This window comes from Moschus berezovskii, chromosome 17, assembly GCF_049115385.1.
Source record: "Moschus berezovskii isolate FMDL1 chromosome 17, NW_MosBer_1.0, whole genome shotgun sequence".
Taxonomy (NCBI): Eukaryota; Metazoa; Chordata; class Mammalia; order Artiodactyla; family Moschidae; genus Moschus; species Moschus berezovskii.
The window spans coordinates 65,308,742-65,329,869 of NC_142476.1; the positions used below are offsets into that span (position 1 = coordinate 65,308,742).

Consider the following 21,128-nt stretch of genomic DNA (forward strand, 5'->3'; position numbering starts at 1 on the left):
CCCATCACTGGATTTTTATTTTTTTTAAATGATTTATTTATTTTTTGGCCTCGCCATGAGACATGCAAAATTGTAGTTTTCCAACTAAGGATCAAACCCTTGCCCCCTGCAGTGGTAGCTTGGAGTCTTAACCACTGGACTGCCAGGGAAGTCCCATCGCTGTTTTTTTTTTTTTTTTTTAATTTTTTTAAAATTATGAAAGTATTATAACACTTAAAATTTTTTTTAAAAATTTATTTATTGGCTGTTCTGGGTCTTTGTTGCTGCTTGAGCTTTTCTCTCATTGCACAAGTAGGGGTTCCTCTCTAGTTGCATTGTGTGGGCTTTTCATGGTAGTGACTTCTCTTGTTGCAGAGCATGGGCTCTAGGGCCCAGAGGATTCAGTAGTTGCAGTTCCCAGGTTCTAGGGCCCAGGCTCAATAATATTTGTGGCACACAGGCTTAGTTGCTCCGCAGCATGTGGGATCTTCCCAGACCAGGGTCAAACCTGTATCTCCTGCATTGGCAGGTGGATTCTTCACTAATAAGCCATCAGGGAGGCCACCTTCACTGGGTTTTTAAATAACGTCTTTATTAACGTATAATTGACGTATAATAAACTACACATAGGGCTTCTCTGGTGGCCCAGATGGTAAAGAATCTGCCTGCAATGTGCGAGACCTGGGTTCATTCAATCCCTGGGTCGGGAACATCCCTGGGAGAAGGGAATGGCAACCCCCTCCAGAGTTCTTGCCTGGAGAAATCCATGGACAGAGCAGCCTGGCGGGCTCTGTGGGGTCACAAAGAGTTGGACATGACTAAGTGACGAACACAACACAACAACAAACAAGCTGCTCACGTGTTGGGTATACGTGTTGATAAGTTTTGACATGTACACCTCTGACACTGTCACCATAATCAAGATAATGAACATATTCGATCACCCCCCCAAAAAAGGTTTCCTTATATTCTTTTGTAATTGTTCCTTCTTGCCTCCCTTCCCATCCTCAGGGAACTGCTAGCTGGTCTGTCGCCATAAATTAGTTTTGTTTTCCGGAATCTAGGATAAATGGAGTCATCCAGTATATACACTCTTTCTGTCTGAATTTGCTCAGGATAAATAGTTTGAGTTTTATTCATTTTGTTGTGTATCAGTAGTTGATTCCTTTTTATTACTGAGAGATATTCTGTTGTCTGGTTATACCACTCCTTATCCATTTGTTGATGGACATTTTGATTGTTTACAGTTATTCTATATCACGCTCTGATGAGTACTTGGGTATACATCTTTGTATGGACATATGCTTTTGTTAATATTTCTCTTAAGTGAATACCTAGGAGTGAAATGGTTGGTTCATATGTTAAGTTTTTAAGAAGCTGTCAGACTGATTTCCAAAGTGATTGTTTTATTTTATAGTCCTCATCAGAGAGAGTTCTAGTTTTTCCACATCCTTACCAATATTTGGTATGGTTAGTGCATTTAATTTTGGCTTCTGCTAGGTGTGTGCTGGTAGTACATTCTGGTTTTATTTCTCTGATGGCTAATGGTATTGGGCATCTATCATGTCCTTATTTGCCATTCGTAATTGTCTTTAGTGAAATGTTAATATTTGTTCAGTTCTTTTTTTTATCATGTTGCAGGGCTTTGGGGATCTCAGTTTCCCAGCCAGGTTTTGAATCCAGGCCATGGCAGTGAAGTAACTGAATCCTAACCTTTAGACCACTAGGGAACTTCTGTTTACCTCTTCTGCTTACTTTTTCATGATTGGGTTGTTTGCTTCCTTATTATTGAGTTTAAGAGTTCTTTATATATGCTGGATCCAAGGTTTTTTATTAGATAGATAATTGGCAAATATTTTTCCCAGTCTATGACTTCAATACAGTATAATCAACTTAGAAGTTTTAGATCTTACATCTGAGTTTAGGATCCACTTTGAATTAACATTTGCGTGTATTGTGAAAGAAGCACATTTTGTTTATTGTGTGTAGATATCCAGTTGTACAAGCAGTGTTTGTGGAAAAGACTATTCTTTCTCTACTCAATTGCCCTTTCTTTTAAATCAATTACCAGTGTATGTGTGGGTCTGTTTTTGTACTCTGTCTTCTGTTTCATTGATCTGTTTATCTAACATGATATCAGTAACACACTGTATTGATTAAAGCGTGGTTAGTCTTAAAGTCAGGCAGTGTATGTTTTCTAACTCTTTCTTTTCAAAGTTGTTTTGGCTATTCTGTATCATTTGCACTTCCCTATGAAATTGTAGAATTTGCCAATCGATTTATTTTTTTAAAAAAAGCCTGCTGGGATTTGGGTTGGTATTCTCTTGACTCTGTAGGTCAGTATGGGAAACGTTGCCACCTTGACAATATTGAGCTTTTTAAGTTCACAAGCACCACAATATTCCTCCCCATATAGATCTTCTCTCTCTCAGCCATGTTTTGAAGTTTTCAGTGTCAGGCCTCAGCATCTGTCAAATTTATTCCTGAGCGCATCATGGTTTTTATGCTAACGTTAATGATATTACAGAATTTCTTTTTTCAGTTTTCTGGGTGTTGCTAATGTGTAGAAATGTAGTTGATTTTGGCATATTGATGTTTTATTCTGCATTCTTGCTAAATAACTTATTAGTTCTGGTAGCTTTTTATAGATTCCATAGAATTTTCTTCATAGATGATTATGTTGTCCTTGAGTAAAGACAGAAAGTTTTTCCCTTTGCAATCTGGATATAGTTTCTTTCTTCCTACCGTCCTTTCTTTCTAGCTAGAACCTCTTAGGACCACATGGAATGGATGTTTAGGGAGTATAATAGACATCTTGCTTTGTCTCTGATGACCTGCTGTATCTTGAATTTTTTAAATTCCAGTGTTACATTTTCAAAGGGTGTTTTAATGACTGTATTCTAAGTTTGCTGCCAATACCCCAACATCATGTTTGATATGGTCAAAAACTGCTTTCCTAATTTAACTACAGAACAAGGTGATTCCAGGTGGTTCCATTTGTGTCAGTACTAAAATTATTTAAATTTACAACTTACAAGAGCCTGTATCATTATGTTTTAAATCTTATTAAGTCAATATGTGAATAGTAATATAAAAATTAATGAATTCTTTAATATGATGGGAGAAAAATAGCCAAATAATTTTGTACTGATTACATGATTTGAGGGAGGAGTCTCCACGCTCATTTTATACTGAGTTGGATTATTTGCACTTTTTTTGGTAGGTTAATAGTCCTAGAATGGATCTGACACTTGCTGAACTTCAGGAAATGGCATCCCGCCAGCAGCAACAGATTGAGGCCCAGCAACAAATGCTGGCCACTAAGGTAATGGCCATGTTTTCAGAGACCTAACAGGCCACTCCCATTCATGTGTAAGTAAAGCCGTTTACATTCCACCCTTGCTAGTAAGCCGATTCCCTCAGATATGAGTTGATAACATCAGCCTGACAGGTATCTGCCATGTGGTGCTTTCTTCTCTTCACTGTAGCGTTTTGTAGAAATCCTGAAATCATTCAGTTGTTTTAGATCCTCCTCGCCCCGATCCTGATCAAAGTTAACCACGCTATGCTGAGTGTCAGTAAAACAGGGAAGGCATAAAGAGCCTTTCAGCTTTGCTTGCAGGAACTAGTTTGGGCTGACTTCATCTTGAATCAAGAGGAACTTCAAAGTCTCATGCTCACCTGTCCCCAGCTACTGCTTGGCACCGAAAACAGGCTGCTTGCCTCTACTTGGGGACATTCTCCACCCACAAATTAAACCTTGTCCTCTCCTTGAACAGAGAAAATATGGGAAGTTTCTCCATTACTCTCAAAACCAGTCTTCCTGCGGCTGCTCCTGCCAGCCGTGGGCTAATAGTCTAAACCAGATGTCGTCAGACTTTCTGAAGAGCCGAAATATTTTAGGCTTTGCAGGCTGTGCAGTTTCAGCTCTGCATTTGTGGCTGGAAAGCAGCCATAAACAATAGGTAAACGAATGGATGTGGCCCTGTGCCAAGAGAACTTTGCTTACGAACACAGACAGTAGGCTGCGTAGTCTGTCAGCCCTGGTCTAAAAACTCAGTATTTTCGCTTACCAGTCTTTGAAAGTCTGTAAGTTCACTGACACTGGGGTGGACACCTGAGGGTTTGAGTAGCAAGGTCCCCAGTATGGCTTTGAAGTGATGGCCAGGGATTCTTCAGCGTCATTCTCAGCATGCCCTGTGGCTTTCCTGTAATACTTCTTAGGGTTCCTATGCATCCTTTTCTTTTTTAACACTTAAAATACATATTGAAATTGCAAATCAAACTTTTCCATATGGTTCCCAAGTAGAAAGCACAATATTTAAAGGCATTCAACAGCTGTTTTTTAATACGTCAGAGGGTTAGTGGCACCAAATGTACTTGTGCATCCTCTTCTACTTTTGATGCTAGACACCGGCTTTTTCAGAATCCTGTGTATTGTTGCTTCTCATACTTTAGCGTGCGTATGAATCACCTAGGGATTTTGTTAAAAATGCATGTTCTGATTCAGTAGGTGTGGGTTGCGGGTCTGACATTTTGCATTTCTAATGCGATCCCATGTGGTGCTGATGCAGCATTCCTTGAGTAGCAGGGACATGAATTCAAGTAAAAAATTTGATTGTTAACAGAATAAATCTTTAAAATCAAGGTCTTATTTTGAAATTGTGTTCTTCTATGTGTTAGCCATACAAATCTGAGTAGTTTACCCTTGAGTATAAATTGTGTGGCTCTAGTTTTCCTCAGTTGAAATTTAGATATAATAGGAATAAAATTGTAAGTTGCGTAATTGCAGTTTTCTAAAGGCATTCTTTAGAAAGTATTCTTTGGCTCTTTTCTAAGTGTACCAAGTGTGCCCTAACTATGTAAGACGCTGTTCACAGAGATTTCCATTGCATGTTGCATTGAATCCCCACTGCAGCCCTAGAGGGACTAGTGATCATCTCATTTTATAGGTGAAGACACAGATGTGTGGACTCAATGAGGTTATGTAATTCGCCCCAAAGTCTCATAGCTAATAAGTGGCAGAGCTTGAGTCTGAATCCAAATTTAACTTCAAAGTGTGTCATTTAATAACTTTCTTTTGCCGCCTCCTGTCTCTGCATGAGCCCCTTCTTAATATTAATGGCTGCAGCTCATGAAAACTAGTTCACAGGTCACTGCTTGCTTCCTGCAAAAGGACCGCTTGGGTAACAGTACTGATTCCTGGATCTTTCTGCCTTAAGAAGTAGATCATAGGGTTGAGCTGGGGAGTGTCTATTTTTCACAGACTCCCCAGGTGGTTCTGATGGCAGCGTGAGGACAGACGGTAAGACCGGAGCAGTGCCACAGATGCACGTCAGTCTGGGCATCTCAGGGTGTGATTGTAGGTTAGTGGTCTGCTGTGTAAAATGACATGTCTGATGATGGCTTATATCATCAGGAACAGCGCCTGAAGTTTTTGAAACAACAAGATCAGCGTCAACAGCAACAAGCTGCTGAACAAGAAAAGCTTAAGAGACTCAAAGAAATAGCTGAGAATCAGGAAGCGAAGCTAAAAAAAGTGAGAGCACTTAAAGGCCACGTGGAACAGAAGAGGCTAAGCAATGGGAAACTTGGTAAGTTGCTCCCAGTCAGATTACTTCAGTGATAAATGCCACAAACTGTTTGAGTATAGAAAAATACTGCTGTAGAAAGTTTGTATAAATTTGTAGTAAGAGGACTAAGGTGAGACTTTGTATGTAGGTCACTTTAAAAGGATTTTTTGGGAAAAGTATAATTCACTGCAATTTCGAAGCTGCTGGTTCCCCTGAGTTGAATTCAGCTATTGAATGTTTTAGACAAGGTTCCTTTTTGGAAAGCAGAGTAGTAGTTTTTTTTCTCTCTCTAAATAGTTTTTTGACTTAAGGTTCAATGAAGGCAAGGATTTTTATTCATATTAATAGCTCCATTTATTATAATGCCATTTTAATTAAAACTTTAGTGATTTAGTTTATGGATGTCTTTGTTGATTTCAGTTGCTTATAAAGGAATTGGTTGGTTCTAGGACATTTCTGAAAATTTTCTTTGCTTTTTATGAGAAAGTTCATCGTATATCTTAGGTTGCCCGGGAAGCGATCCCTTCTCATTTTTCTTTTCAACAATTGTTGCTTTTCTCGTTCTTACTTTAGTGGAGGAAATTGAACAGATGAATAGTTTGTTCCAGCAAAAGCAGAGGGAGCTTGTTCTGGCTGTGTCTAAAGTAGAGGAACTTACAAGACAATTGGAGATGCTGAAGAATGGCAGGATTGATGGTCACCATGACAACCAGTCCGCAGTGGCTGAGCTCGATCGGCTCTACAAGGAGCTTCAGGTAAACAGTGGCCTCTTGTGACATTTCAGTGGCACCTCTTCTCCAGCAGCACAGCATTGTCCACATACAGGGCAGAAAGTCCTGGATTTCCACCTCTTTTCCTTAAAGGGGTGGGGAGGGGGAGGAAGACCTAAACTCCACAGAATCCAGAATAAACTTTATGATACCTCAAACCGGAAACTTGAGGCATTCATTGTGACCACAGCCGGTGGTCTAACACTTCATTTTAAACCATGAGATGAGAAGTGAGGAGGGACCTTACATTTTTAGAAATTATATAATAGTGAACCGTGTGATTATCTGTTTGAGAAATTTTTCTGCCTACTCCTTGGCTACCTTTTTCTCCCCTAATTTTATTCAGTTAAGAAACAAACTGAACCAGGAGCAGAATGCCAAGCTGCAACAACAGAGGGAGTGTTTGAATAAGCGCAATTCAGAAGTGGCGGTGATGGACAAGCGTGTTAATGAGCTCAGGGACCGGCTGTGGAAGAAGAAGGCGGCCCTGCAGCAGAAAGAGAACCTTCCAGTAAGTGCATGGTTGGCCAGGGCCAGGAGGAGGGGACAGTGACCATCCCAGTGAGGTCAGTGCTTGCGTATTTCAGAAACACTGCTGGGCATATCCTCGGAAAAGAGACAGGACCTTGTGGCTCCTTGAAAGAGAGTCCACTCTTCTTGTACTTTTAATATAATCACCTCCGTAGCTCTGCTCTTCTTTCTAATTCTTGTAATGAAGTGTGGGTGAGACTTCACCCAGGGGTGTTATTGTCGGGGGATGTTTCTGGTACACTCAATGGCTAGATCCTGAAAGTGCTGGATTTTAGCAGTTAAAATTATCACTGTGTCACAGGCTTTTCTGAGTTGGATCCGGTCTGACTTGCAATACTAAAGGCCCTGTGCTTTCTCTGAATAAGGTCTCGTCTGATGGACACGTGCCCCAGCCGGGGGCATCGGGGCAGAGTCGCGTGGCAGCAGTCGGTCCCTACATCCAGTCGTCGACTATGCCCCGGATCCCGTCGCGGCCCGAACTTCTGGTGAAGCCAGCCTTGCCCGATGGGCCCGGGGCCACTCAGGGTTCTGAGGGGCCCATGAAAGTCCAGACGCTGCCCAACATGAGATCTGGGGCCGCTTCACAAGCGAAAGGTAAAATCAGGCACTTCCTAGTTTTCCATGGCCTAGCTATTCCCCTCCTCACTGTGATTTTCCCTCAAGTTTGAGTTTTATTTATTTATTTATTTTTGTATACCTTTCTTTTATTTGTGCTTCACAGCAAGTATTTTTTTTTTTTAGATTCTCCCCCCAAGTTTTGAGTTTTAAAGGTGTCTTCCTATTTATTCCTTGTTCATGTTGAAATTCTGAAAACCTCCTTGTGTTCTTTGGGGTTCAGAAATGATAATTTTCCTAATGCTCAATAAGATAGTTCTGCTCAGGAAATGAAATAAAACATCAGGTTTTTGAAAACCTAAAAATTGATGTGAATTCCTTCTCATTAATAAAAGAAATTTTGATCTGATGTTAACAGCTTGAGAACTTTCCCTGTTGTGTGAAAAGGCCAGATATGTGTTAGTGGTGTCATCTCCACAGACTGAGGTGGTGGGTCCACTCTGTTGATGGTTGCTGTTTACTATTTGTATGTGCTTCTGCGTGAGAATTTGCCTGCGGATGATGTTTAGAATAAAAGGAGACACTGGGAGATAAAAGTGAAGGTGCAAGGAGGGAGGTTCAAAAGGGAGAGGCTGTTGTATCCCTGTGGCTGATTCATGCTGAGGTTTGACAGAAGACGGCAAAATTCTGTAAAGCAATTATCCTTCAGTTAAAAAAAATAAATTTTCTTTAAAAAGCGAAGGTAATAGAGGCTCCTTGTGTTAGTGACCTTTGCTTTCTGTGTGTAGTCCTCAGATAGTTTGGAGGGTGGGGGTGCAAGCCAGAGTTTTATATTAATAAGAGGAGAAAATGAAAGAGTTGTAGGAAAAGCTGGGTGAAAATACCCTTTAATGAGCTTATTATTCAGCGGAAAAAAATAGAACTGGGTCTTTTCCCTAGCCACTATTGTGTGGCTAACTTTAAAATTATTTATTATTTTGCTGTAATCATACTGTGACGCAGTAGTGCTAGGCAGTCTGGGTTTTATTGTAGAAAGAGTTACTTCTGTAAAAGAAAAGCCGTGGCTTTGAAACTTAAATGCCAGTGTAGAGAACACCTGAATATTTTGATTTATCCAAGACTGTGGTCAGAGTCATGGGCTGAAAGCCTGCATGTTTGCTTTCCTTGTGCATACATCCCCTGTGGCGGTTACGTAAGACACACCAGCGAGCCCTTGGCTTGCTGCATTGGAAGTTGTTTTCTGGGTGTGATGGTGAGGATTCCTTACCCTATGAGAAGTCGTGTCCTTGCTGCTTCAAGCAGATTTTGTGTTGATTGTGATTATTTTAAGTAAATGAGAACACTCTTACATTGTTAATACAAGTATAAAATCTGATGTTTCTAAGTAAGTTTACTGGGCTTGTTGCGAGTCTGAGATTTAAACCGATTTTTAGAGATTAAGGGCTTTCCTTGTGGCTCAGCTGGTAAAGAATCTGCCTAAAAAGCGGGAGCCCTGGGTTTGATCCCTGGGTTTGGGAAGATCCCCTGGAGAAGGGAAAGGCTATCCACTCTAGTATTCTGACCTGGAGAATTCCATGGACTGTATATGTATAGTCCATGGGGTCGCAAAGAGTCAGACACAACTGAGTGACTTTCACTTTCACAAGATTAAACTTTGTCTTAGCAGCAAAGGGAACCATTAAAAATCTCCTTAGGATGCCGGTTATTGTAGCTACTTTTCTGTGTTCTAGGCTCTAAAATCCATCTGCTTGGCCCTGATTGGACTCCTCCGAATGCAGATCTTTTCTCTAGCCAGGCCTCTGCCTCTGTGTCTAAAAGCTCCGGGAATGTTCCAGACCAAGGTGAGGTTTACTTGTGCTCTTCCTGAGTATTCTCTTTCGACTGTCTGAGGGCTCTAAGTATTCTTTTTTAGATTGCTGCTTTCTAGTGTGTTAAAACCAGGGACCATGTTTATTTCTAGAACAGCTTCCTTTAGCCAGGGAATTAAGGTACTAGCATTGTAGGGTGGGGTTATTCCTTAAGCGACTTAATTTAAAAATAGAGCATTTAATGACTATAGGATTTCAAAGAGATTGTGGAGAGAGTAATGTGAATAAGAAATTTTTATCATAAGCAGTTTGATTATTAGAGTGATTTTTTTTTTCTCCCTGTCTTCTTCAGTGGATGATGGAGAGGTTCCGTTGAGGGAGAAGGAGAAGAAAGTGCGTCCCTTTTCGATGTTCGACACCGTGGACCAGTCTGCCGCCCCACCTGCCTTCGGTCCCCTGAGGAAGAACCAGAGCAGTGAAGACATCTTGCGGGATGCTCAGGTATGTGAGGACATCCCAGTTTTAACATTTAATAGTAATTCTTTGTGCATTTTTCAAACTTGAAAGTATTAATGTGAGGGAGAATAAAGAAACAAAGTCTGGAAGATTAGAAAATATAACTGCATTCTGTTATTTTCAGTTTTGTTACTTGAGTGTATTTGTGGTCTTCCATTATACAGGAGGAGCATGACTGACTGGCTTGTGGGTTTTATTTTGTGTGACTCTCTAAAAAATACAGGTGCATTAAAGAACATTGTGTTCACACTGCTTAGTTACATTGTCTCTTCAAAATTTGGGGTTAAGGCAATATCAAGCAATTTGATGGTAAATCTTCCATAACTATTAGAATCCCAACCTTTGACAACCAGGCTGTGGCTGTGTGATCCAGTTAGGAGTTGTTTTTTTTTTTTTTTGCAACGTGGCCCAGATTGCATGAAGTTCCATTGAACAGGAATGGCTTTCAGTTATTGGTGCCATCCGTGAATATGTCAAATGGCAATTAAAAGGTTTTCAAGTGGACACTTAAACAGTTGCCCCAGTAGGAAGGGGTGACTTAGAGGAAGTTGTACCAGGTATAGGAATTGTATTGTACTGCATTACTGAAGGTCCTTTTACATGTGATTAAAGTCAAGAGATTTATAACTTTTTAATGACCTTTCAATGTAGAGCTAATCTTCTCAGTCTGTATTGACACTTGTAAAACTTAGGTTATCTAGAACATTCCATGTACCCAGTTATACAGTATTTTAACTGGATATGTGTGTGTGTGTTTACAGGCTGCAAATAAAAATGTGGCTAAGGTACCACCTCCTGTCCCATCAAAACCAAAACAGATAAATTTGCCTTATTTCGGACAAACTAACCAGTCACCATCCGACATGAAGCCAGATGGGACTGCTCCGCAGTTGTCAGCAGCTGTTGCATCCATGGGAGGTAAACCCAAACCCACAGTGCAGCAGCAGAGGGTCCTGTTGGCCCCCGGTGGGCCTTCAGTGGGCCCAGCAGACCAGACCCTTCCTCCAGGTTCTAAGCAAGAGAGTCCCCCTGCTGCTGCTGTCCGACCCTTCACGCCTCAGCCTTCCAAGGACGCCCTCCTTCCACCCTTCAGAAAACCCCAGACGGTGGCCACCAGCTCCATATACTCCATGTACACACAGCACCAGGCTCCCGGGAAAAACTTCCAACAGGCTGTGCAGAGCGCACTGACCAAGCCCCATCCTCGCGCGCCCCACTTTCCAAGCGGTAAGATTCTGAGTCTCATCTTCACTTGCGTGGATGTGTTCTGTCCTTCATTGGAGCTGCCCTCTCTTTGTGAATAGCATGGTGACTTGTACCTGCTTTGACTGATGCTTTTGTCCTAAGAGTTTTATTTCAGTATGGCTTCTGTTCTGCATAGGGCTTCCCTGGTGGCTCAGATGGTACAGAATCTGCCTGCAAAGCAGGAGACCCGGTTTTGATCCCTGGGTTGGGAAGATCCCCTGGAGAAGGGAATGGCTACCCACTCCAGTATTCTGGCTTGGAGAATCCCCATGGACAGGGGAGCCTGGTGGGTTACAGTCCATGGGTCGCAAAGAATCAGACACAACTGAGCGATTGACTTCACTTTCACTTTTTTCCTGTTCTGTGTGGGGAGTTTAAAGGAGTTTGTGCTAAATGCTAGCTGTTGTGGTAGCTGAAAATGATAGGTAGATAAAATATGAGTAAAATGAAATAAATGAATGAAATAGATAAGTGAAACCTGTAGGGATGACATCACCTCCTGTGTTGAATTTCCCATGTGTGTTTGTTTCCTGTTCACGGACAAGCCCCTTGGTGAGGGGGTAAGACTGCCTGTGGATAATTACCGTGCAGAAGGCTGTGTCTTTGCTTGAGGTCTGACTGGACGTTCTTGGGGCATAGAGGATTGGACAGCTACCTCTGTTAATGAATTTTTTTTTTAAATGCTCTCTACTACATTTTAAGTTCTAATGAGGACACAGCCACTACTTAAATATAAAACATCAAAAGATTACTTTGTGTTAAATGTACATGGTCTGGTCATTTGTTGGCTCCTTTCTAAGAGTCATTACTTCATGGGACTAGAATAAAATTCAATATGTTTTAAATGAATGAAAAGGCCTTCTAGTTATGAAATAAGCATGTAATTGTGGCCCCAAAAGTCGTGGAAGTAATTACACAGCAGAGAATTTGTATACATACTGCATCTTTCTCTTTTCATGAGTCTTTGGTGTGAACTGCTCATATAATAATTTGGGAATTAGATAATGGTGATAGAATGTCTAAGGGGACTAGCTTTGGTAAATATAGGTGGTTATTAATTTTGTGAGCCAGATGATTTCTTACATTGATTTACTTTCGAAAACTATAAAAGATGGGATCATGCATGTTTAGTTTTAATTTGGACACGTGAAAAGATCACCAGTTTTCATTGATTCTAAATCTTTTTCACTGTTTGACATTTTATTTATTTATGTATTTTACATTTCAACATTTTAAATGTGGATGCTGTGTAAATGATTTCTTACAATTGTACTTGGCAGCATTTTCTTATTGATACATAAAATAATGGGGCCTGTTTACAATCAGTGAAGGTTTTGATTCAACCTAAATTTATTATGTGGAGAAGGCACTGGTGACCCACCTCAGTACTCTTGCCTGGAAACTCCTATGGATGGAGGAGCCTGGTAGGCTGCAGTCCGTGGGATCACTAAGAGTTGGACACGACTGAGCGACTTCACTTTCAGTTTATACTTGCATGCATTGGAGAAGGAAATGGCAACCCAATCCAGTGTTCTTGCCTGGAGAATCCCAGGGACGGAGGAGCCTGGTGGGCTGCTGTCTATGGGGTTGCACAGAGTCGGACACGACTGATGTGACTTAGCAGCAGCAGCAAATGTATTATGCAATGGTGGAAACCTTGTTCTGTTTGTTATTTTTAAAAATTAGTTGTATTGAAGGGTATTTATGTAATAACTATGAAATTAAAAGAGGCTTTAATTATTGTTACTTCTGTCTGATACTTGCTAGTTTTGTTTAATATTAATCAAGGCTTTTTTTTCCCCCCCAATTCCAATTAGTGTATGGCAAGCCTGTGATTGCTGCTGCACAGAACCAACAGCAGCTCCCAGAGAACGTTTATTCCAATAACCAGGGCAAATCTGGCAGCCCAGAACCCGAAACAGAACCTGTTTCTTCAGTTCAGGAGACCCACGAAAACGAAAGGATTCCTCGGCCGCTCAGCCCGACCAAATTACTGCCTTTCCTATCTAATCCTTACCGAAACCAGAGTGATGCTGACCTGGAAGCCCTCCGAAAGAAACTGTCCAATGCCCCACGGCCGCTAAAGAAACGCAGCTCTATTACAGAACCTGAGGGTCCTAATGGGCCAAATATTCAGAAACTTCTGTATCAGAGGACCACCATCGCCGCCATGGAGACCATTTCTGTCCCAGCTTACCCATCCAAGTCTGCTTCTGGGACTGCCAGCCCGGAAAGCCCGCTGGAGATCCAGAATCCATATTTGCCTATGGAGCCAGAGAAGGAGGTGGTACCTCTGGTTCCCGAGCCGGCATCCCCGGAGGAGGCCGGGAGCGTTAGTTCGGAGAGCAGTGATGCGACAGCTCCTTCTGCAGGCCTCGAGTATGTGCCTGAAGGAGCCCCAGACAGCAGCCCGAATTTCCAGAACAGCGTGGAAGAACCACACCCAGAGGCTCCCCCTCTGCTGGAAGTGTACCTGGAGGAGTACCCCCCCTACCCACCCCCGCCGTACCCATCTGGGGAACCAGAAGGCCCGGGAGAAGACTCTGTGAGCTTGCGTCCGCCTGAGATCACCGGGCAGGTTTCTCTGCCTCCTGTAAGTAAAACCTTTCATTGCAGAAAGCTTTTATCATTCACAACCTTCTCGGTGACTGATGGTCACAACTCAGCAAAACACCAGCGAGTACTTACAGCCATTCACAAATGAAGATCTGTGTTTAAACTGCTGATCGTAACAAGTGTCTTCCACAACTTGTCTTTTATTTTGCAATTCTCTTGGCACAGAGTGGATCTTACAAATGTTATCAAAATGCAGTGTATTTAGTATCATGAACATTTTCACTTTTTAGGAAGAACCCCTTTCTTTATGAAGGAAACAAAAGTTTTGTTCTTATACCTATAAATACCACGTCTGCTGTTTTTTCTGTAGCTGGTGTTGCATGCATATTAGGGAAGCAACACTGGGAATGAAAGGACTGCATTTGGAATTTTTGATCATTAGTTTAGCTCTGTGAAATAAGGCAGATGGTTTAACTTCTTGTTGGTGACATCACTCTTTCAAACTTTACTTTTTCTAGCATTGAAATTTATTTTCAGATTAGATGGAACCTCAAACTTCTGACATTGATAAAATTGTAATGGTTCTGGAAGAATTGGGTTCTTCTTGAATTGGGGCGTAGGAGAAAGTGGGGTATACAATCTTTAGCCTCATCCTCACCTTCAGCCTGGTTTGAAACCTCCCGGTATCATAGTGATCCCTTAGGTTTCCTTGTGCTCTGACATTAAGTTATTCTGTTTCAGCAATTGTAATTGGTCTGTTCATATTTTCTATTTCTTCCTGGTTCAGCCTTGGAAGATTGTACCTTTCTAAGAATTTGTCCATTTCTTCCAGGTTGTCCATGTTATTGGCATATTATTGGCATGTAGTAGTCTCGTAAGGTCCTTGGTATTTCTGTGGTGTCAGTGGTAACTTTCATCTTTCGTTTCTAATTTTATTGATTTGCACCCTCTCCCTTTTTTCTTGATGAGTCTGGCTAAAGGTTTATCCATTTTTCCTTTTCGAAGAACTGGCTTTGGTTTCTTTCATCTTTTCTGTTGTTTTCTTTGTCTCTATTTCATTTATTTCTGCTCTAATCTTTGTGATTCCTTCTGCTGACGTAAGGTTTTCTTTGTTCTTCTTTCTCTAGTTGCATTAGATATAAGGTCAGGTTGTTTATTTGAGGTTTTTCTTGTTTCCTTGGGAAAGTGTGTAAAGCTTCCTCTTAGATCTGCTTTTGCGCATCCCATACATTTTAGATGACATGAAGGTATTCTAAAGCTTTGTATGTTTTGACTTGGGCATGTCTCCTGGACTCCTTCCAAATATTAAGCTTTTCTTCGGGAGTTTATTATGCCTCTTTGAAGTAGCGAGAAGATCAAAACCCCAGAATGTCTTTAAAGTTGTTTTTTTCAGAGTTTAATTTGAAGTCAATTTTATTTCAGTAGGAATGCAAGCTATGAATTTTTAAAACCTGGGCAAAAGCAACATAGTATATTATAAGGATTTCTAAAAAACTGCTTTAGGTACCTTCCTGGCGATCCAGTGGTTAAGACTCCTCACTTCCATACAAGAGTTTTTGATCCCTTGTTGGGGAACTAGGATCCCACATACCACGTGGCCAAAAAAATGTAAATAAATAAATATTGCTAAAGCTTTTTTTTTTAAGTGCTTTATACATTTGATCCCTTATTACATCTTTAGATGTGGTATTATTCAAAAATAATGATTATCCAAAGTTGCTTTAGGTACTAGTTTACAGTCAACATTTGTTTAAAAGTTTTAGACAGTGAACATTGAATTGTAAGGGGAAACGTTTTAAAATAGAACTTAATACTTTTTTTTTTTTTTTTTTTTAGCAAATTCGTGCCTGTAAGTTCTGAGGCATGATTTTCTTAGTGTTAAACAAGCGAGATTCTGTTATTCTCTTCCTAGAAAAGTGATTTATACAGTTTTTCCTTCTTAACTCAGAAGCCTTTATTTTGTACTTTTGTTTGAAAGTGGATCTGACTATACTATTTATGAGTTGTATTATCGCTGCCATGTAATATTTACACTTCTGTTTTTTCAAGAGACAGCATTTTAGCCACTGCACACTTGTGAAATATATTGATTGCCACTTAATGTTTTTCCAAACTCAGTAGTTCCCACATCTGAAATGAAAGAAGTGTGGTCTATCATACCCTAGGAAATGTTTCTACTGTGTTGTTTGTGTTTAAGAAACCTATCTTAGAGAGAATGTTAGATCTGGTTGCCTAATTTTTTTAAGCCATATGTATTAAAATGTAGAGAAGACTTGATTAATTTATTCGTGTATCTTGGAGTACAGTTAAATTTTCAAATATAAAATAGTGATAACATTTTAAGACTGGTAGGATTCTTCTCTGGTTTGTCTAATTTAGACTGATCTTTATATTTTTCCTTATAATATACTTTCCCCTCCAACCCCACAAGACGTTTTATGTTGTGAAATGGTTAAAAGAAAGGGTTTTGAAGAAGGCTGATTACTTGGATTTGATTCCGTCTCTGACTGATGTTTACAGGCTGTGTGCCTCAATTTCCTTATCTATAAAACGGGATAATAGAGTTTTCGTGAAGAATAAAAGAATAATCATTCAATAAATGTCAGCTATCACAATTTAGAATTTGTGCTCTTGCTCAGATTAATCATGTGGGGTTTGCTCTACCATATTAGGTAATTTAAAGACCAGTCTTGGCTAATTTTGATCCTCGACAAATATCCAGTCTGCTTTACAGATTTTACTCTTAGCCCAGTGCTACCCAAATGTGATTTCACTAAGTTTTAAAGAATTAAGTTCTTCCCACTCTGTTATGTGCATATATAAATATTAAGCTACATATTATTATTTATATACTTTCTAGCATAATGTTACACTTTAATAAAATGTGCTAAATATATATATATATATATATTTTAAAGTTCTTTTTACTAACTCAGCTGAGATGTTATTCCTCTCCTTTTTGTTGTTTTTTGGTCTCCTAAATCTTCCGTGTGTTTCTTCTGCAGGGCAAAAGGACAAACTTGCGTAAAACTGGTTCCGAGCGGATTGCACATGGAATGAGGGTGAAATTCAACCCTCTTGCTTTGCTTCTAGATTCCTCTTTGGAGGGAGAATTTGACCTTGTACAGAGAATTATTTATGAGGTATGATTGAATTAGTTAATTTCATAAATATGACCTTGTATTTTGTTTTAAAGTTCTGATCAGAAAGCTACTGTAATTTACATTGTTTTCTCTTTTGGGAGTTGGGTTTGTTGAGAGGAACTCTTGAGCATGCTCCACAACCAGCTTCTCTGTTTTAAGAGTGTGGCTGTAACAATTTCAATAGTGTGGACGTTCAGTTTTCTCTGGGGTTACTTTGCTTTCCCAGGGAGATCATGACCCTCCTTTAAAAATTGTTCATGTATGGATTTGTACTCTGCAGTGGTTTCAATTGTGGTCCCTACTTTTCAGAAGCCTGCTATTTAAAATATTTTTAGTTTGACCTTTCTTCCTCTTTATGGCAAATGTGACTTCTGCTTAGACAATAATTTGTGGTGGGAAGTTGGAGGATAAATAAACAAAAATGACTGTAAGGTTATAGTTTCTGGGACTTTTTCAGTTTTTAAAAAACCTTTTTATAGTGAGTGCCTACTTAATGTCTATCTTACTTCTAGAACTCTTCTTGGTACAGTTTTTTTGGTTCCTGTAGGTTTTAATTATGATTTTCTTAAAAAAAAATTTGCTATAAGAATTTCTTTCAGTTCTCTTAATCTTAAAGAGCCAGCTAATATTTGATTGTTCAGGCAACAAGAAATTTGAGTAACAGTTGCCCTTATTGACGTTATAGGTTGATGACCCAAGCCTGCCTAATGATGAAGGTATTACAGCTCTTCACAACGCTGTGTGTGCAGGTCACACTGAAATTGTGAAATTCCTGGTACAGTTTGGTGTAAATGTCAATGCTGCTGACAGTGATGGATGGTAAGATTTTCTTTTAAACTCCATTCTAGCTTCAGTTGTACTTGCTGTGTAGGTAGCAGAGGAACAGTGTTGTAGGTGCTTCTGGAAGGTAAGGAAGTATGTCAGTGCGTGTCCTCACGCTGTTTATAATCTAAAAGGAGAGACATGGGAGACGCTTTCAAGGAATTAATATGTCCTCATGTTAACAGTCCTCTCACTCCCATTCTGGAAGCAGATGGAGTTTTAGAAGTTTAGTAGTTAAATAATAAAAATAAGAAATGTCCCAAGGTGGTACACAGTTCACTGGCATGTTTCAGCAGATCTGAGAAATGCTGATTTAAGCAGGTTCCTTCCACCTCCCTGAAACTACCATATGTCTCTTAAGAGGGGATCGTATTGAATAATTTATGACCTTGCCCAAATATTTTTGACTGTGGAATCCATTTTTAATGGGGCATTTTATGGAACTGGTTTGTGGATAAATTCCAGGAGATACTATTGCAAATGATGAATATTATTGTTCATAAGATAATACATTATTATTAACTAATAATATCAAAGGCCCAAATAAGTTACTGTCACTCCTGATAACTGTAGTTATCAGGATAATTGAATGGATAGTAAATTTTGTATTTCATTTTTTGAAAAAATAAAATTTTAAATTAGGATATGCTTTTTTGGGGGAAAAATACCAAAAATTTACTTCTTTCTATATGGAAAATTTTTTTAAGTTGTAAATCACATGTTTACTCAAGTATTTTAATTTTATAGGCTGTTTTTTCTCTTGCTATGGAAATAATTGTAATATAAAATTTACACGTATATACATAAATTGCAGACACCCACATGCATAGCTTCAAAAAAGCCTCTTCTCCTACCACTTGGCTGTGACTCGTTTACTGTGACTGTCTCCTTCATGTTAGACATTTAGATTGTTTTTCCAGTTTTTTGTTTTGTTATAAATGATACTCTGAGAAGCATTTTGGTTGCAGTTTAAAAAAATTATGTGTAAAATATCAGCCCAATATGGAAAGATGCAAAAATAGAGAAATGAGGAAAACAAGCCATGTGTACCCCACCGTCAGTATTTTAATGTATTTCCTTCAAGCTCATTTATGAATGTGTGTGTGTGTGTGTATGTATATAGCTTTTTATGTCTCTTTTTGTTTTTTAGTTTAGCTCTCAGTGGAGTTTTGTTTTTTTAAATTGAGATATAGTTGGGTTAAAATATTATATTAGTTTCAGGTGTATAGCATAGGGATTCAAAGGTTTTATAGATTATACTCCGCTTAGTTATTTTTAAAACATTGGTTGTATTTCCTGTGCTGTCGCGTATTTTATACGTAGTAGTTTGTCTCTCTGAGTCCCTTATCCCTGTCTTGCTGTCTTCCTTGCTGTACTTTCATCGCTGGTAACCGTTAGTTTGTTCTTGATATCTGGGAGTCTACATGTTGTCTTGTATACGTTTATTTTTTAGATTCTGCATGTAAGTGATAACATGTCGTATTTGTCTTTTTTATGCCTACTTTTTTAGTTTAACTTTATAACATAAGCAAAGCAAATTCTTAATGTGTCAAAATACCTTTGTTTTCCTAATATTGGGAGTTTAGATTATGTATAATTGTTCACTATTAAAAAAGCCATGCAGTTCAAAAATCTATAGTAATATTCACCAAACTATTGAACACAGTGTTTAGGATGGGTGATAGGAAATAAATTTCTATTCTGAAAGACCCAAAGGGAATAAAATGACGAGGGGAGGAAAGAAGAGGGCAAAGAAGTGAAATCTCATGTACTTCAGGGCCTGATTAATGTCCTCAAGCCTGTCTTCTGAGTTTGAGCAGTGGTCCTGACTCTTCCACCTTTACTCTGAATCTGGAGTCATTTATAATACATTACAAAACATTTGAGATGCTAGAGAAGGTTCTCTATCATGGTATTCATAAGTATCTGCTCACCAGAGATTGAGATGTGTATTTTACAGTCATTTTTTCTGGTCCAAAATTGAATTGGCAATTTTTTTTCCCCAGTTAAATTTTAATAAGGATTTTAAGTGCTGGATGAAGGGAGTTCTTTAGGTGCAACTTAGTTCCTTCAAAAGGCATCTTTAAAGGTGCATGTTTTGAGGAAAGGCCTGTTATTTAAAGAATTATAACCTCCACTGTGGCAGAAATGATTAGACTGGATGCCTCACAGCGTGGAACTAAATAAGTTTTATCCTGCTTTAGACTATCAGACACATTTCATGCCCTTTCACTCCTGTGCGTGATTCCTCTCACCTGCTGTGCTGCCCTGGCTCTGATTTAGTCCAGCACTCTGACATTTACCTCTGTGGCTCTGTAACTCTCAGATGGGCTCAGATAGCTGTGTTTGACTGATTTTAAAAAATCTGTGTGAACGGTTTTCAGAAGGGGCTTGGTAGATGGCAGGCTTGAGAACTCTCTTTACAGATACTCTTGTCATAGCAGCTGTCATTCAGTTTGGGAAACCATCTCTCGCCCTTGCTGTGTCCTTCTCCACAGGACCCCACTGCACTGCGCTGCCTCCTGTAACAACGTCCAGGTGTGTAAGTTCTTGGTGGAGTCAGGAGCCGCTGTGTTTGCCATGACCTACAGTGACATGCAGACGGCTGCTGATAAGTGCGAGGAGATGGAAGAAGGCTACACCCAGTGCTCGCAATTTCTGTATGGTATGGAGCAACTAGATACACACGTATTGGTTATTGCATTTGTGTATCCTGTATCTCTAGGGTTTCATTTGATAAGTGTTATTATTTGGGGGTTCCCTGATAGCTCAGTTGGTAAGGAGTCCGCCTGCAATGCAGGAGACCCTGGTTTGGTTCCTGGGTTGGAAAGATCTGCTGGAGAAGGGATAGGCTACCCACTTCAGTATTCTTGGGCTTCCGTTGTGGCTCAGCTGGTAAAGAATCTGTCTGCAATGCGGGAGACCTAGGTTTGATCCCTGGGCTTGGGAAGATCCCCTGGAGAAGGGAGAAGCTACACACTCCAGTATTCTGGCCTGGAGAATTCCATGGACTGTGTAGTCCATGGGGTCGCAGAGTCAGACAAGACTGAGAGCCTTTCATTTATTATTTGGGAAAGCATTTTGTGTTGGTACATTGTCCTAGGCATTGAAAATAGGGCAGCCTTGATCTCAAATGTGAATGCAGCTTTTGTGTGTGTACGTGTGTGTCTAGAAGCAGCTATTGTCAGGGACGTCTTTACCAACAAAAGACAGTGATGCAGCATTGCATCTAGCGGGATTAATAGCTTTTGACCATCACAAGATCCTCTAGTAAGACCTCAGTACTTGGGAAATGATGCTGTATCTTGCTGTATCTTTGCGCACAAGTACACAGAATGCTCCTCCCCCCTTCCAAGATGATCAAGAGAAATGCATTGTTGGAATAAGAATCCAGCTGATTCAAGTTTTCCTGCTAAATCAGACTTGTCACAAAGTAGACCACATATACTTCAGAGCTAATTTTTTGACTCTTTTGTTCTCTTGAGTTTATGATTCTAATGGATAATAACATCAGTGCTGTACCCAGAGAAAAATGGACTTGAGATGGATGGTTTCAGATGGATAGATGTTGGTTTCCATTGTTATTTACAGGGAAAAAATTTTTTTTATTTACAAGTCTTAGAAGTTGAG

At 39.8% G+C, this 21,128-nt stretch overlaps 1 protein-coding gene across 3 annotated transcripts in view; it reads left to right on the forward strand.

Annotated features, from left to right (window-relative positions):
• TP53BP2 (tumor protein p53 binding protein 2) overlaps positions 1–21,128 on the forward strand; it is a 67,573-nt gene that overhangs the window by 40,384 nt on the left and 6,061 nt on the right. For 2 of the 3 annotated variants that reach the window (XM_055419827.2, XM_055419826.2), the window contains 12 exons: positions 3,203–3,304; positions 5,399–5,573; positions 6,126–6,307; positions 6,669–6,833; positions 7,219–7,447; positions 9,139–9,249; positions 9,569–9,717; positions 10,494–10,959; positions 12,795–13,570; positions 16,539–16,676; positions 17,362–17,495; positions 19,997–20,163. In XM_055419827.2, the coding sequence (XP_055275802.2) occupies positions 3,203–3,304; positions 5,399–5,573; positions 6,126–6,307; positions 6,669–6,833; positions 7,219–7,447; positions 9,139–9,249; positions 9,569–9,717; positions 10,494–10,959; positions 12,795–13,570; positions 16,539–16,676; positions 17,362–17,495; positions 19,997–20,163 (2,794 nt within the window). The remainder of the gene's footprint in view (positions 1–3,202; positions 3,305–5,398; positions 5,574–6,125; positions 6,308–6,668; positions 6,834–7,218; positions 7,448–9,138; positions 9,250–9,568; positions 9,718–10,493; positions 10,960–12,794; positions 13,571–16,538; positions 16,677–17,361; positions 17,496–19,996; positions 20,164–21,128) is intronic. The other variant, XM_055419828.2, reaches the window with a different exon arrangement.